This window comes from Propithecus coquereli, unplaced genomic scaffold (genome assembly GCF_000956105.1).
Source record: "Propithecus coquereli isolate 6110/MARCELLA unplaced genomic scaffold, Pcoq_1.0 Scaffold277, whole genome shotgun sequence".
Classification (NCBI taxonomy): Eukaryota; Metazoa; Chordata; class Mammalia; order Primates; family Indriidae; genus Propithecus; species Propithecus coquereli.
In genome coordinates, this window is record NW_012148363.1 from 1,968,756 (window position 1) to 1,980,411 (window position 11,656).

General features: G+C 39.5%; 1 protein-coding gene across 1 annotated transcript in view; it reads left to right on the top strand.

Moving 5' to 3' along the window:
* Nucleotides 1-7,374, top strand: part of GGH (gamma-glutamyl hydrolase (conjugase, folylpolygammaglutamyl hydrolase)) — a 27,382-nt gene extending 20,008 nt beyond the window's left edge. The window contains exons 8-9 of the mRNA XM_012647916.1: nucleotides 5,251-5,388; nucleotides 6,998-7,374. Coding sequence (XP_012503370.1) covers nucleotides 5,251-5,388; nucleotides 6,998-7,119 — 260 coding nt within the window. The 3' untranslated portion in view covers nucleotides 7,120-7,374. The remainder of the gene's footprint in view (nucleotides 1-5,250; nucleotides 5,389-6,997) is intronic.
* Nucleotides 7,375-11,656: the final 4,282 nt, after the last annotated feature.

The window sequence follows — 11,656 nt, forward strand, 5'->3', positions numbered from 1 at the left end:
CATCAGACAATGCCAAAGATAAATAATATTTACTACACAGCTGTTAAAATCAATGAGCACATACATCTGCATGCATCACTGAGTGAATCATGAAACCAATTTTGAGTTAGAGCGACAAGTCACAAGGGAATATATACCATATGTTTTCATTTATATGATGTTTAAACCTTGGCAAAAATAACATATTGTTGGGTGGTAATTCTGAGGAAAACATGGGGCTATGAATAATTACGAAAGTCATTCTTACTGGGCCGAGGGGAGGTGTACATGGTTTGGGAGGGACACTGACACTGTTTTAGTTCTTAGTCTGGGTGATAGGAAATCAGGTACTTGTTTTGTTTCTTAAACTGTGTGTGTATGTTTTGTGCATTTTTCCAAATAAGTTATATTTTACAATTTCAGAAACTGAAAAAGTAGATGGAGAGAGAAATGTTGCCAAGTAAATAATAGTAGTGAGAAGAAGTTAGGGAAAGTAGAATGCACAATTTGGTCATCATGTGAGTTGGCAACCAGGTCAGTGGGCTTTTAGCTCCAATTGACTCCTCCCGGTCCCTGAGTCCTGGTGAAAAAGATTAAATGAGAAAATTCTAGTAGGTGGTGATAACTTGTGGAGTTACCATGGTAGCTGTTTTATCTTTCCGTAAAGGTAATGTAGTTTAGGACATTAACATTTTTCAGACTGGAATGTCACCTGTAAGCTGCGACAAATGTTAGTAAACTCTAATTTGGGTAAGTATGCTATACCCCAATAGCTTATAGTGATGTAGAATAACCTGAATGTTTAGGATGACTGGTGGACATGGTATGAATTGAACTCTGTTGACATATATGGGTATTTTCTTTTCTCCATTGAGTATATGCTTGTCTTTGTTGTATGGGTATGTTTTTCTGAGTAGATGCCTCCTAGTCTTTGATATGTCTTTGGGTATATCTGTCTTAGAGTATTTCTGACTCATCTGTGTAAGTAGCAAACTCCAGAAAGAGTAGAAAGTGTCCCAGTACTGATAGTATAGGTGGTCACACACCATTAACTAGGCAAGCTGTACAGGTTCTGCGGGGCAATACAAAGTGATGGATTGGCCAGAAGCCTTGAGAGGAGATGTCATTTTACAGACATTGTCTCCTGCTTTCCCAGGAGGTAAAAACTAGATAACTGTAAACTTGGATGGGACCTCTTGCGGAACAAGGCTTGATGGGATGGGGCAGATGGAGAGGTGCCAGGAGAAGTTGGAAGTAGAAATGGAGCCCAGAGAGTGAGGGGGCTCCGTCTGTTGTGTGTGTCAAATGGCCTCCTTGCCCTGTCTTTGAATTGGTGAGGCTGGTTAGTGCCACCTGAGAGGCCAGGGCACTGGGTGGAATAAGCTAGAATAAAGTGGAAGTAGTACATGTCATTCAAAGGGCGGCCATAATGTGGGCTTGCTTCTGAGGAGGTCAGACCTTAAAGATTTAGAAACAATATCCAGGGAATTCTGGGGCAGGTTATGCAACACAATCTGAAGTGAGCTTTTCATCTGAGCTTTTCATCTTCTCTCCAACCCTCTTTCCCCGCCTGTCTTTCTTATTTCAGTGGGTAGCATCACATTCACCAAAGCATCCAAAGTCAGAAGCCTGGGAGTTGTCCATGACCTTCCACCTCCACTCTTCACATCCAAGAAATTCATGCCAATTTCTGCCTCCCAAATCCTTCTTGAATGTTTCCTCGTCTCTATCTAGCCTGCGCCTGTCCTACGTCAGCAGTAACTACTGCCACTGAGATTGCTTCAGGAGTCTCCTAACCTTCCCACAAGTCTGTCTTCCAGCCAGCCCTGGTGATCCCCCTAGAGTGCCGGTCCTGTCATATTGCTTGAACAGAACTCCTCAGTGGCTCTTTAGCATTGGAGGATGAAGTCTAGATTTCCCGGATCATCTCCTCACCCTCTCCCTGTCTTCACCTCCAGCCTGCCACCCCGAGTGACCTCTTGTGCACACAGCCCTCCACAGAGCTGTATTTCTCACCTCCGTGCTTCTTCTCTTGTCCTTTCCTCTTCTCTGAAAAGTTGTTCTTCCCCTCCAATCTCTTCTCCTGATTGATTCTTAGCTGTCTTGAAAGACTCAGCTCAGTTGCCATCTCCTGGAGGCCTTCACTACCGTTGTTCCTTCTCTCCATGTCTTTAGTGCTCTTTGTGCTACGTGGGAATGTTTCTTATTGCCGTATTTGTTCACGTTCTGTCTTTCCCTCTAGACTACGAGCTTGTTGAGACCTGGAACTGTGTTTTATTCTCCTATGTGTTTCCAGGGCTTTGTATAAAGCTGATAGATGTTGAATGAATGCCTAATTATTTAAAGGATAGAGTATTGGGTTTGAAAGTAGGGAATCAAGTTCCATATTGGTTCTACTCATGGCTATATTATATCAGGCTCATTTGAAAATTTCAACACCTAAAAATTTTCTCACACCTCCAAGATAGAAACACTTGAGAGGCTCTATATTTGCATATTTTCTTTCTACTCTTGATACTTTTGTTCTAAGTTGGTAGGCAGGGCATGATTCCTACAGTTTTCAGGAACCTGCATTGATCTTTTAGTAATGCAGTTTACTAAAGAAGAGTAAATCTTACTTGTTTCCGATTGTCAGTGTATCTGTATGAGGGGATTTCAAAAAGTTCATGGAAAATGGAATTAAAAGATTAACAAAATAAACTTTATTTCTCAGCGTAATCTCTATCAAGGTCAAGACACTTTTGTAAGCAATGATACCAGCTATTTAGTCCATCCTTAAAGAACTGAGGGTCCTGGGAATTTACCTTGTCGATGCAGTCATTTTTAACATTAACTGAAGAAAAATGGGTGTCCTTTAAAGATTTTTTTAAGATTAGTAAACAAAAAGAAGTCAGAGGAGCCAAATCAGGACTGTAAGGTGGATGCCTAATGATTTCCCATTGAACTCTTTTAATATTGCCCTTGTTTGGTGAGAGGAATGAACGGGAGCATTGTTGGGCATTGTTGGACTCTCTGCACTTTCCTGGGTGTTGTTCTGCTAAAGCTTGGCTAACTTTCTCAAAACACTCTCACGATAAGCAGATGCTATTGGCCCTCAGAAAGTCAGCAAGCAAGATGCCTTGAGCATCCCTGAGCACTGTTGCCATGACCTTTGCTCTTGGCCGGCCTGCTTTTGCTTTGACTTAGACCACTGCCACATCCTTGGTAGCCACTGCTTTGATTGTGCTTTACCTTCAGAATCGTACTGGTAAAGCCACATTTCATCCCTTGTTAAACTTCTTTGAAGAAATGCTTCAGGGTCTAGGTCCCATTTGCTCAAAATTTCCATTGAAAGCTCTGCTCTTGCCTGTAGTTGGTCTGGACACAATGGTTTTGGTACCTATCAAGTGGAAAGTTCGCTCAACTTTAATTTTTCAGTCAGAAGTGTGTAAGCTGAACCAACTGAGATGTCTGTAGTATTGCCTCATGGACAAAATGAATTTTTCCCTCAAAAATTGATGTGAATTGTCTGCTGCTGCGAGGTTCATCTTCAACATCATCTCATTTATTCTTAAAACGAATTATCCATTTGTAAACTGCTGACTTCTTTGTGGCATTGTCCCCATCAACTTCTTGAAAAGAATTGATTTCGCTATTCTTCCACCCAAGCTTCACTTTTTTTGCTTTTTTTCCTTGCTTCGCTTTTAGCAGAATTCATGTTGCCCTGATAGGGGCTCCTTTCAAACTAATGTCTTATTCTTCTTAGTACCTCAAACTAGATCCTGTTCAGACATGTTATAACAAGTTAGTATGAGTTTATTTCGGTATAAAACATTTTGAAATCCATGCATAGTTTTTTCCCAATACTCATTTTCTATGAACTTTTCAAGGACCCCTTATATTTATCTATATGTATCTTCCTTTCTCCCTCTCTATAATCTATCAGATAAATCTTCATTATGATTTATCACTTAAGGCATTTTTTTATTCTCAAAAATGCTTTTCACATCTTGAAGAAACATACTAGAAGATCTGCCTTTCAGTTAACTGTGTGTGGCAGCAAATTTCCTAGTCACCCAGCCTGTGGGTCTCTTGCTGGTAGCTTCACACGTAGTCCTAGACCTGAGAGAAAGAAAGGGCAAGATCACAAGAGGGCTGCGGGGAGAGGCAGTGGGGAGGGACAAGCAGAGACCCTAGAGCTGCTTGTGGTAGGTTTTTCCTCTTGGGAACCCCTACAAGGCTGGGATAAAATGTTCCTTTTCCCGTGGCCTGCTCTCCAGTGGAAGAGCCTAGTGGGATGTGAGGGGACAGTGCTCTTTCCCCTAGATATCACTTCTTTCTCTTCACTTCTCCAAGTGCTTTCTGATAGTAGTCATGGTTATAATTCCAAAGCAAAAGATGATAGAGGGGAGACTATTGTTTTATTAAAATGAGGAAAGGCACATATGAAAAAGAATGAGTATGTACATTTTCAGGAGCTAAATATTATACATATTTATGTTTTTGAGAAATTGTGGAAGTTTTCAAGCTTATGTAAAAACAAAACAGTAATACAAGGAACCCTGGGTACCTATGTATCAGCTTTAATAATTGTCAACGTATATGTGGCCCTTCTTGTTTTATATCTGCTTTCTCCCCACACTGGATTGTTTTTTGAGGCAAATCCCAGGGATCATATCATTTTATCATTAAGAGTTCTAATACCAATTGAATGTTACCAAGAATCTTTAATACCAAGTTTTAAAGTTTTGAGAACATTTTAAAAATTGATACCATTCCTTAGGGACAGTGTCTATTAAAAAAATTGACAACGTGAAGTCAGCAGTTTGACACACAGACACACAGTTTAGGCTGGGGAAAATTGGCTTACGTAAAAGGACACCAGAATTGCTGCCATAGTTCATTGTCATATGAATAGTAAGTCATCGTCATGGGAGGGCATGAAAGAATGGCATGAAAGGGAGAAGAAAGAGACCCATCATGGAAAATACTGGTGTCACTGATGTACGCTTGACTGTTGAACTGGGATAGATTCCTCGGCTCAGCTATTTTACTTTACTGTAGTTATCTAGAAAAGTGAATCATATTACAAACTGTAAAAGCTTGCGAATCAGTAAAATACATTATTGGGAGTTTTCACATTGACCATGAATAGAAGTTATTTTGTGTCTGAGAGAGTATGTACGATTTTACTTTGTCCAATATAGTGAGTTATAAAATAATGCATTACATAGGATATAAAACAATTTCATTATCATTCTTAATGCTTACTAGTTTATGTTCTTCATACAGGATATAAGTATCCAGTGTATGGTGTCCAGTGGCATCCAGAGAAAGCACCTTATGAGTGGAAGAGAATAAAAGGCATTTCCCATGCACCTAATGCTGTGAAAACTGCATTTTACTTAGCAGAGTTCTTTGTTAATGAAGGTAATGTGGGGTGCATAATTTTGTCACTCCAGTGTAGTTTTGTAAGAGATTGTCCTCATCTGAACTTTTGTCTGCTCTTTTGCTCTATCAATGTTCTATAAGTTCTGTAGGTTTAACTTTAAAAGAAAATATTAAACAATGTGCAAGCCCTGAAATTGACATATTTGATATTCAGGTAAAGCCAGGACGATTATTTCAATACCAGTATCGTACATGATAGAGTGGGCAGAATGAACGGCACAAAGAACGTTGAGTTCTTTTTCTTTCTTTCTTTCTTAGATACTTTTCATTTAGATTCTCCTCCATTACTCTTCTTTTTTAGGAATAATGTTTTAACTGTAACATTCTCTGAGAATTAGATGTTATTCTTCAAAGATAATGATATAATAACCACTAGTCTGTGATTTTAAGGCTGCCTGTCTGTAGTTAATAAGCTTTGCCTGCTTTTTGGTTATGAAAACACAGATATTTTCAGGCTTTGTTATTATGTTTGTGGGTGAAATGGAGAATTTAGTTGTAGTTGCTTATTTTTTAGTTAAGCGGTATGGGTACAGTAAGTTCTCACTTAATGTGGTTGATAGGTTCTTAGAAACTGTGACTTTAAGCTTAAACAACGTATAATGAACCCAATGACGTTGAAGGACATGATGTTATTCAAGGACCTGCTGTCGTTTTGCTTGAAGTCGCAGTTTCCAAGAACCTCTCCATGACGTTAAGTGAGGACTGTGGTGAGGCGTGGCCATTTGACAACTTCGGTGAGCCTGTTTTCATCCCATCTCCAAGCTTGCCCTAAGTTTTTATCAACTTCCTGCTCTAGTTGGGAAGTCAAGTACTTCCTACTGAATTCACTCCGGTTTAGAATTATGCACAGTTGAGTAGATGGTTTCATGACAAAAACTCCACATTAAAAAAATAAATTTTCCCATGTGCAGCACCAGTCCAACAGCAGTGGGCATAGCCAAGTTAGCTGCAGTGTTGATCACATGGCAGTCCATTTAGTCTTTATCTTCCAATGTCCTCCTTTCTAAAAATGCCGTAAGAGCCTGTTTACTTTATTTTGCCTTTAGGAAGAAGTCTGAGCTCTCAGCCCCTTGCATGCCAGTTTTGGCTATGCCGACCTTCTCACCGTGCCTCCTTGTTTTTCATCCTTCTGCCTTATCTGTGAACATGCTTTTCCATCCGCCTTAGCTTCACCCGTTTCTCCATCCTTCTACTCTTTTCGCATCTCAGTAAGGATACACTATGAAAACACTATGTCATACGATTCTGTGTGGTTACTAGGCTAACTTCTTGAGTGCTAGGACCTTTTCCTTCTTGTATTTCCATCCCCAGGCTCCATATTTAGTGCTGTACACACATAGCCGCTTCGTGTTTGGGTGACTTGGGGAGCGAGCACCACGGTGGGTGTGGTACGGGGCAAGTAGAGCATAGCTGCTGCGTCAGTAGATCAGATGCTGTCTTATTTGGGGGAAATTTGTAAAGCATTTCTCCTCCTGTTGGTATTTTCCCACATAATGTTGATTGCAGGAAGAAGAAATATTATAAAGTAGTCTTTGGAAAATTTTGTCATCCAATCTTTTTAAAAATTAACACTTTCCTTTTCTTGTAGCTCGGAAAAACAATCATCATTTTCCATCTGCATCTGAAGAGCAGAAAGCACTGATTTATCAGTTCCATCCAGTTTTTACTGGAAATATTTCTTCGTTTCAGCAATGTTATATATTTGATTGAAAGAAAGTCTTGGATTTGTTAAAGAGCAATGTTGAATAATTTCGTGATTGAACTGTTAACAATAACTTGCTACCCATGGCAATATTAGAAAGACATAGGGATTCTTTTTCTATGATGTGACTGGCTTTGATTCTTCATTGAGTTTGTGACTATTTATATCACATTTGATAATTAAACAGTGAGATAGGTAAATAATATAGTGTTTTTCATGGAAAAACCTTGTATCTGAACATTAGAAAAATAAAGTTATTGAAAGTACAAATATTTTTTCTAACTTATTGATTTTGGAAATAAATATTACCCTCTCCCCACCAACCCTATCCTCCTTGCTGAAGACTTTTTAAATCCTACCTCTAGTTTACTGTGCTGTCTCCCTCCTTTGGGTCTCAGGAGTATTATGTATATGTGGGTATGGGTGTGTGTGTGTGTGTGTCTCCTTTTCTGCTCTGTTTTAGCTCCACAGTTAAAGTGCACACATCCTGAAAGCAGAGTCTGTGTCTTGAATTTTATGTATTTCATAATGTCTGGCACAGCAGACCTCAATAATTATAACCATTTATAAATGAACTTTTTTTCCTGTGGAAAATAAAAAGCTGTCATACATTTATTTTGGTACATTTTCATGTATTTTTAAAGCTGTGTTACCCTCCTCTACTCTGCACCAACCCATATAAACCGTCAAAAGTATGAAATTTAGGAACTCCTTGAGGACAACCAAGTTGTTGGAAGAGAGAGAGAATTTGTTGAGCTTTATCTGATAAATGGTGTTTGTGCATCTGTTCTCTGCAGTCTTTCAGACTAGAGAAGTGGAAACATGGGAAATAGTGATTGGGAAAGATGTCGGAGGGGATTATGAGTGATTTTGCACACACAAAGATAACAGTAATCTGAAGATACTGAGATAAGTCATAATATTTAGGCAGTCAGGACAAATGGAACATAGAAATTGAAAGGGATTAACAAATTTGGTCAACCAGGGAAGAATTTTAATAGAAATGTGGCAGATTTAGTTTCTGTACATGAATGTGAAGATTCTTTGTTGAGTGTTTTATTGTCGAATGTGCCATTCCTGGCCAAGTTCATGTCTCCCACCACTAAAAAAATGTAGCAACACTATTACTGCTCATGATGCCAGAGCTCTTCCCAGCCTGTTTGTATTGAAACCATATAGTTGTGCTTGTCTCTGCAGATGCCTAGACACGCTTCATTCCGACTCTCCCATTATTCACGATGCATCATACAGCCTGCTGCCCGTGAATACTGGCTTCCAAAGGTTCTTTCTGTGCTTCACTGATGATGACCACAAATGCAGGAAAATGTGAACAATCACTTCTTTTCTGCTGATGTTCGGTTTACCATTTTTCTATGTATTTTTCGAAGCCTTTATGCTGGAATCGCTTTATTCCAAGAATGGAATCTTTCGAAGTTGACCACAGCCCTGCCTTCCACATGCCACCACCAGCGGGAAGGACAGGCAAGGGCTTGAGGGCAAGGGAGAAGAGCAGTCCCATTCAGGCAAAGAGTGTCTGTCCCTTGTCAAGCCTGATGTCACTACATCAATGGGGGCAAGAGCTGACGTTGATTAGAAGTGCTGTTGAGCCTGGCGAGGTGGTTCATGCATGTAATCCTAGCACTTTGGGAGGCCAAGGTGGGAGGATTGCTTGAGCCCAGGAATTTGAGACCAGCCTGAGCAACATAGTGAAACCCTGTCTCTACAAAACATAAGAGAAATTAGCCAAGTGTGGAGGCACGCCCTTATAGTGCATGCTAGTTGGGAGGCTGAGGCAAGATGATTGCATGAGCCCAGGAGTTCAAGGTTGCAGTGAGCTCTGTTGACACCACTTCACTCGAGCCTGCGGTACAGAGTGAGACCTGTCCCTAAAGAAATAAAGAAGTGCCTATTGAAGTTGCTGAGTAACAGTCTGAAAAGCTCTCGGAGGAGATGGGTGCCCACTCATGGAGGACTGATACCTGTGGGAGTCTGGGGAAGGCTGGGTCACATACTTCTTTGTCGGCAGGAGAGGGACAGAAGCTGAAAGACCAAGTGTGACTGAGGGAACAGGCGTGGATTAGAAAAAGGAAAAGGAAACAATGAAAGGAGGAAGAAGTGAGTAAGTGTGGGTTTTTCTTAAGAGACACCTGATATGTACCCTTCTCCAGCCTATAGCTGATTTCAGTTTTTAGGGGTTTTTGGAGAACAATGGCCAAAGTTCTTACCTCCAGCACTTCTCATTCTTTTACGTGTGTGGAATATCCCAAATGAAAGGGGAATGTCAGGCTTCAAGGGCAGGCCCTGCACTCATTTCTTTTCAGCCAGATACTGCTGAGGGCTCACAGTTTCATGTAATTTGAGGCCTGGCACAAGGTATTTGGTGAGGTGATGTTGGGCGTGTCTCCATTTCCACACTGCAGAGTAGGGAAATCCTCAAAACCGTGTCGGTAGGCCAAGACCCTGTGGTTAGGATGGTCCTATGGCTTCTAAAAGCAGGGACAACTCGTGCAAAAGTGCCCAAGCCCAGCTTCTGACACATAGTAGGACCTCAGTAAGTACCCATCTCTCATTTTCCTTCCCTGCACTGCAATAATTGGCCAGCCCTACATACATGCTGGGTCTTTCAGTTTTTACTTACCAGAATTATAAGAAAATACTCCATTTAAGAAATTTCTCAGAAGAATTAAGAGAAAAAAGCCTTTCACTCCTTAGAAACAGAAACTTGGTTATTTTGCTTGAGATTTTATTCCATTTAAACAAATTTCTTTCTAAAATGAATAAAGTTTTTATTCTATACAGCATTTTGATTCCTATAGTAGTTAAAAATTTTGCAGTAATGCATTAGGAACACTAGATGTCAGGAGAGAACAAGCTAACCTACTGTTTGGTTGTGTTTGCATTCAACCATTTAGAATAGTAGATTTTAGGAAATTGCTAGAAACCTAAAGAACATTTGCTAGTACAATTATTGTATTTATTTAAATACTAATGGTTGTATAAACATAGACTTATGCCTAATAATGGATGTTTTCCACTCCTACCTATGAAGGGGTCCTAAACAAAACCACTTGACAAAAAAACAATTTTAAGCATCTGTTAAGGGCCAAGTGCTTTCATGTACATAAATCCATAGACTGTATATAAAATTCCAATGCCCTTTCTCCTGATGCCTACCTGGCAAAATCTAGTCTAAAAGAGTGTTCTGGGTGAATAAAGAAAGAACCAGAGCCTCATAATGAGAGATGTTCTGGAGAGGCTGTCAGGGAAGGTGCCAAATCAATCAAGAAGTATTCCTTGACCATCTGCAAAGATATGGGTAGAAATGCCTTAAACAAACAAGGACATGGTTTGTACTTTTTTTCCTATAGTTTAAGGTTTCTCAACATAATATACTCTAAGTCTTGTTATAGTTTCCCCTTCTAATTTAAGGAAAAGTCCTCAATTGTAAGTTTTCCTGTTGAACTTTTTGCATAAATTTGCCATGCTTTTCGGCTTCTGATTCTCTGACATTTATTATAATTTGTCATATACCTAATTGAGACCCAGTTTGTTTCATACTATAGATTGTCTTTAGAATTTTACAATACCACTTTAATATTTTTTCTATGTTTCAACATTCAAGTTAATCCATCCTGGAAGTTTTTCAGGGAGAAACTCAAGGGTTTGAGAGAATTAGAGAATCTCAGAGTGGAAGAGAATTTAGGCTGTCGTGGTGGGCAATGGGTGGACTTCGTATTTCCATTAATGAAGCCTAGAGCGTATTTGTTTTAGGTCAGCCGCATTACCCCTGGATCACATTGAACTGTTCGCAAAACTACAAACCCCAATTCTTTCCTGTCCGGGATGTATGTCATATCTTCCATCCGGCTTCCCAGCGGATCAAAGTGGCAAAGAGTCCTGAGAATGCCAAGGATCCAGTGCTAGTTCTGCCCTTTCCTGACTGTAACCTCCGGCAAACCACGCATTCACTTGGCCATGAACATTTCTGTTTATTCTCTGCGTCCTGCCCCCTAGAATTGTCCTTCAGGGTTTTAAGCCCAGAGTAGATACTTTTTCTTTAACAGTCTGTGATAATCTAAAAAAATTATTTCATACACTTTTTATAAAGTTAAATAGCTCAATAAAAGTTTTCAACTTAAGCAGTTTTAGAATAGCAATTTTACATTGCCAATAGTTAAAACTACCCCTTCTCTTTCAATTTTGTGAAATAAATTGAAGTGAGGATGGGCATTTACATTTTTTTTCTTCTCTAGTCAAAAGAATTTAAATTCCTTGGTTCCGCTTTACTAGTCTCTACCCAAGGACAAAGGAGCTAATAAATAATATATGCAAATCTCCTGGTATAATTAAAGATAATGATTGACCTCCATTTTGAGAGAAAATAGCCACAAAAAACAGGGTTTGAACTATCTTAGAATAGACTTTAGAACCATAACAATGTAACCATGATAATAGAAAAAAAATTGAATTAGGAAAGTCCTTCTGTTGTTTCCCCTCGGCATATTTTCACAATGTTGCAAATACAATTTGTGTCCTGCTCCTTTT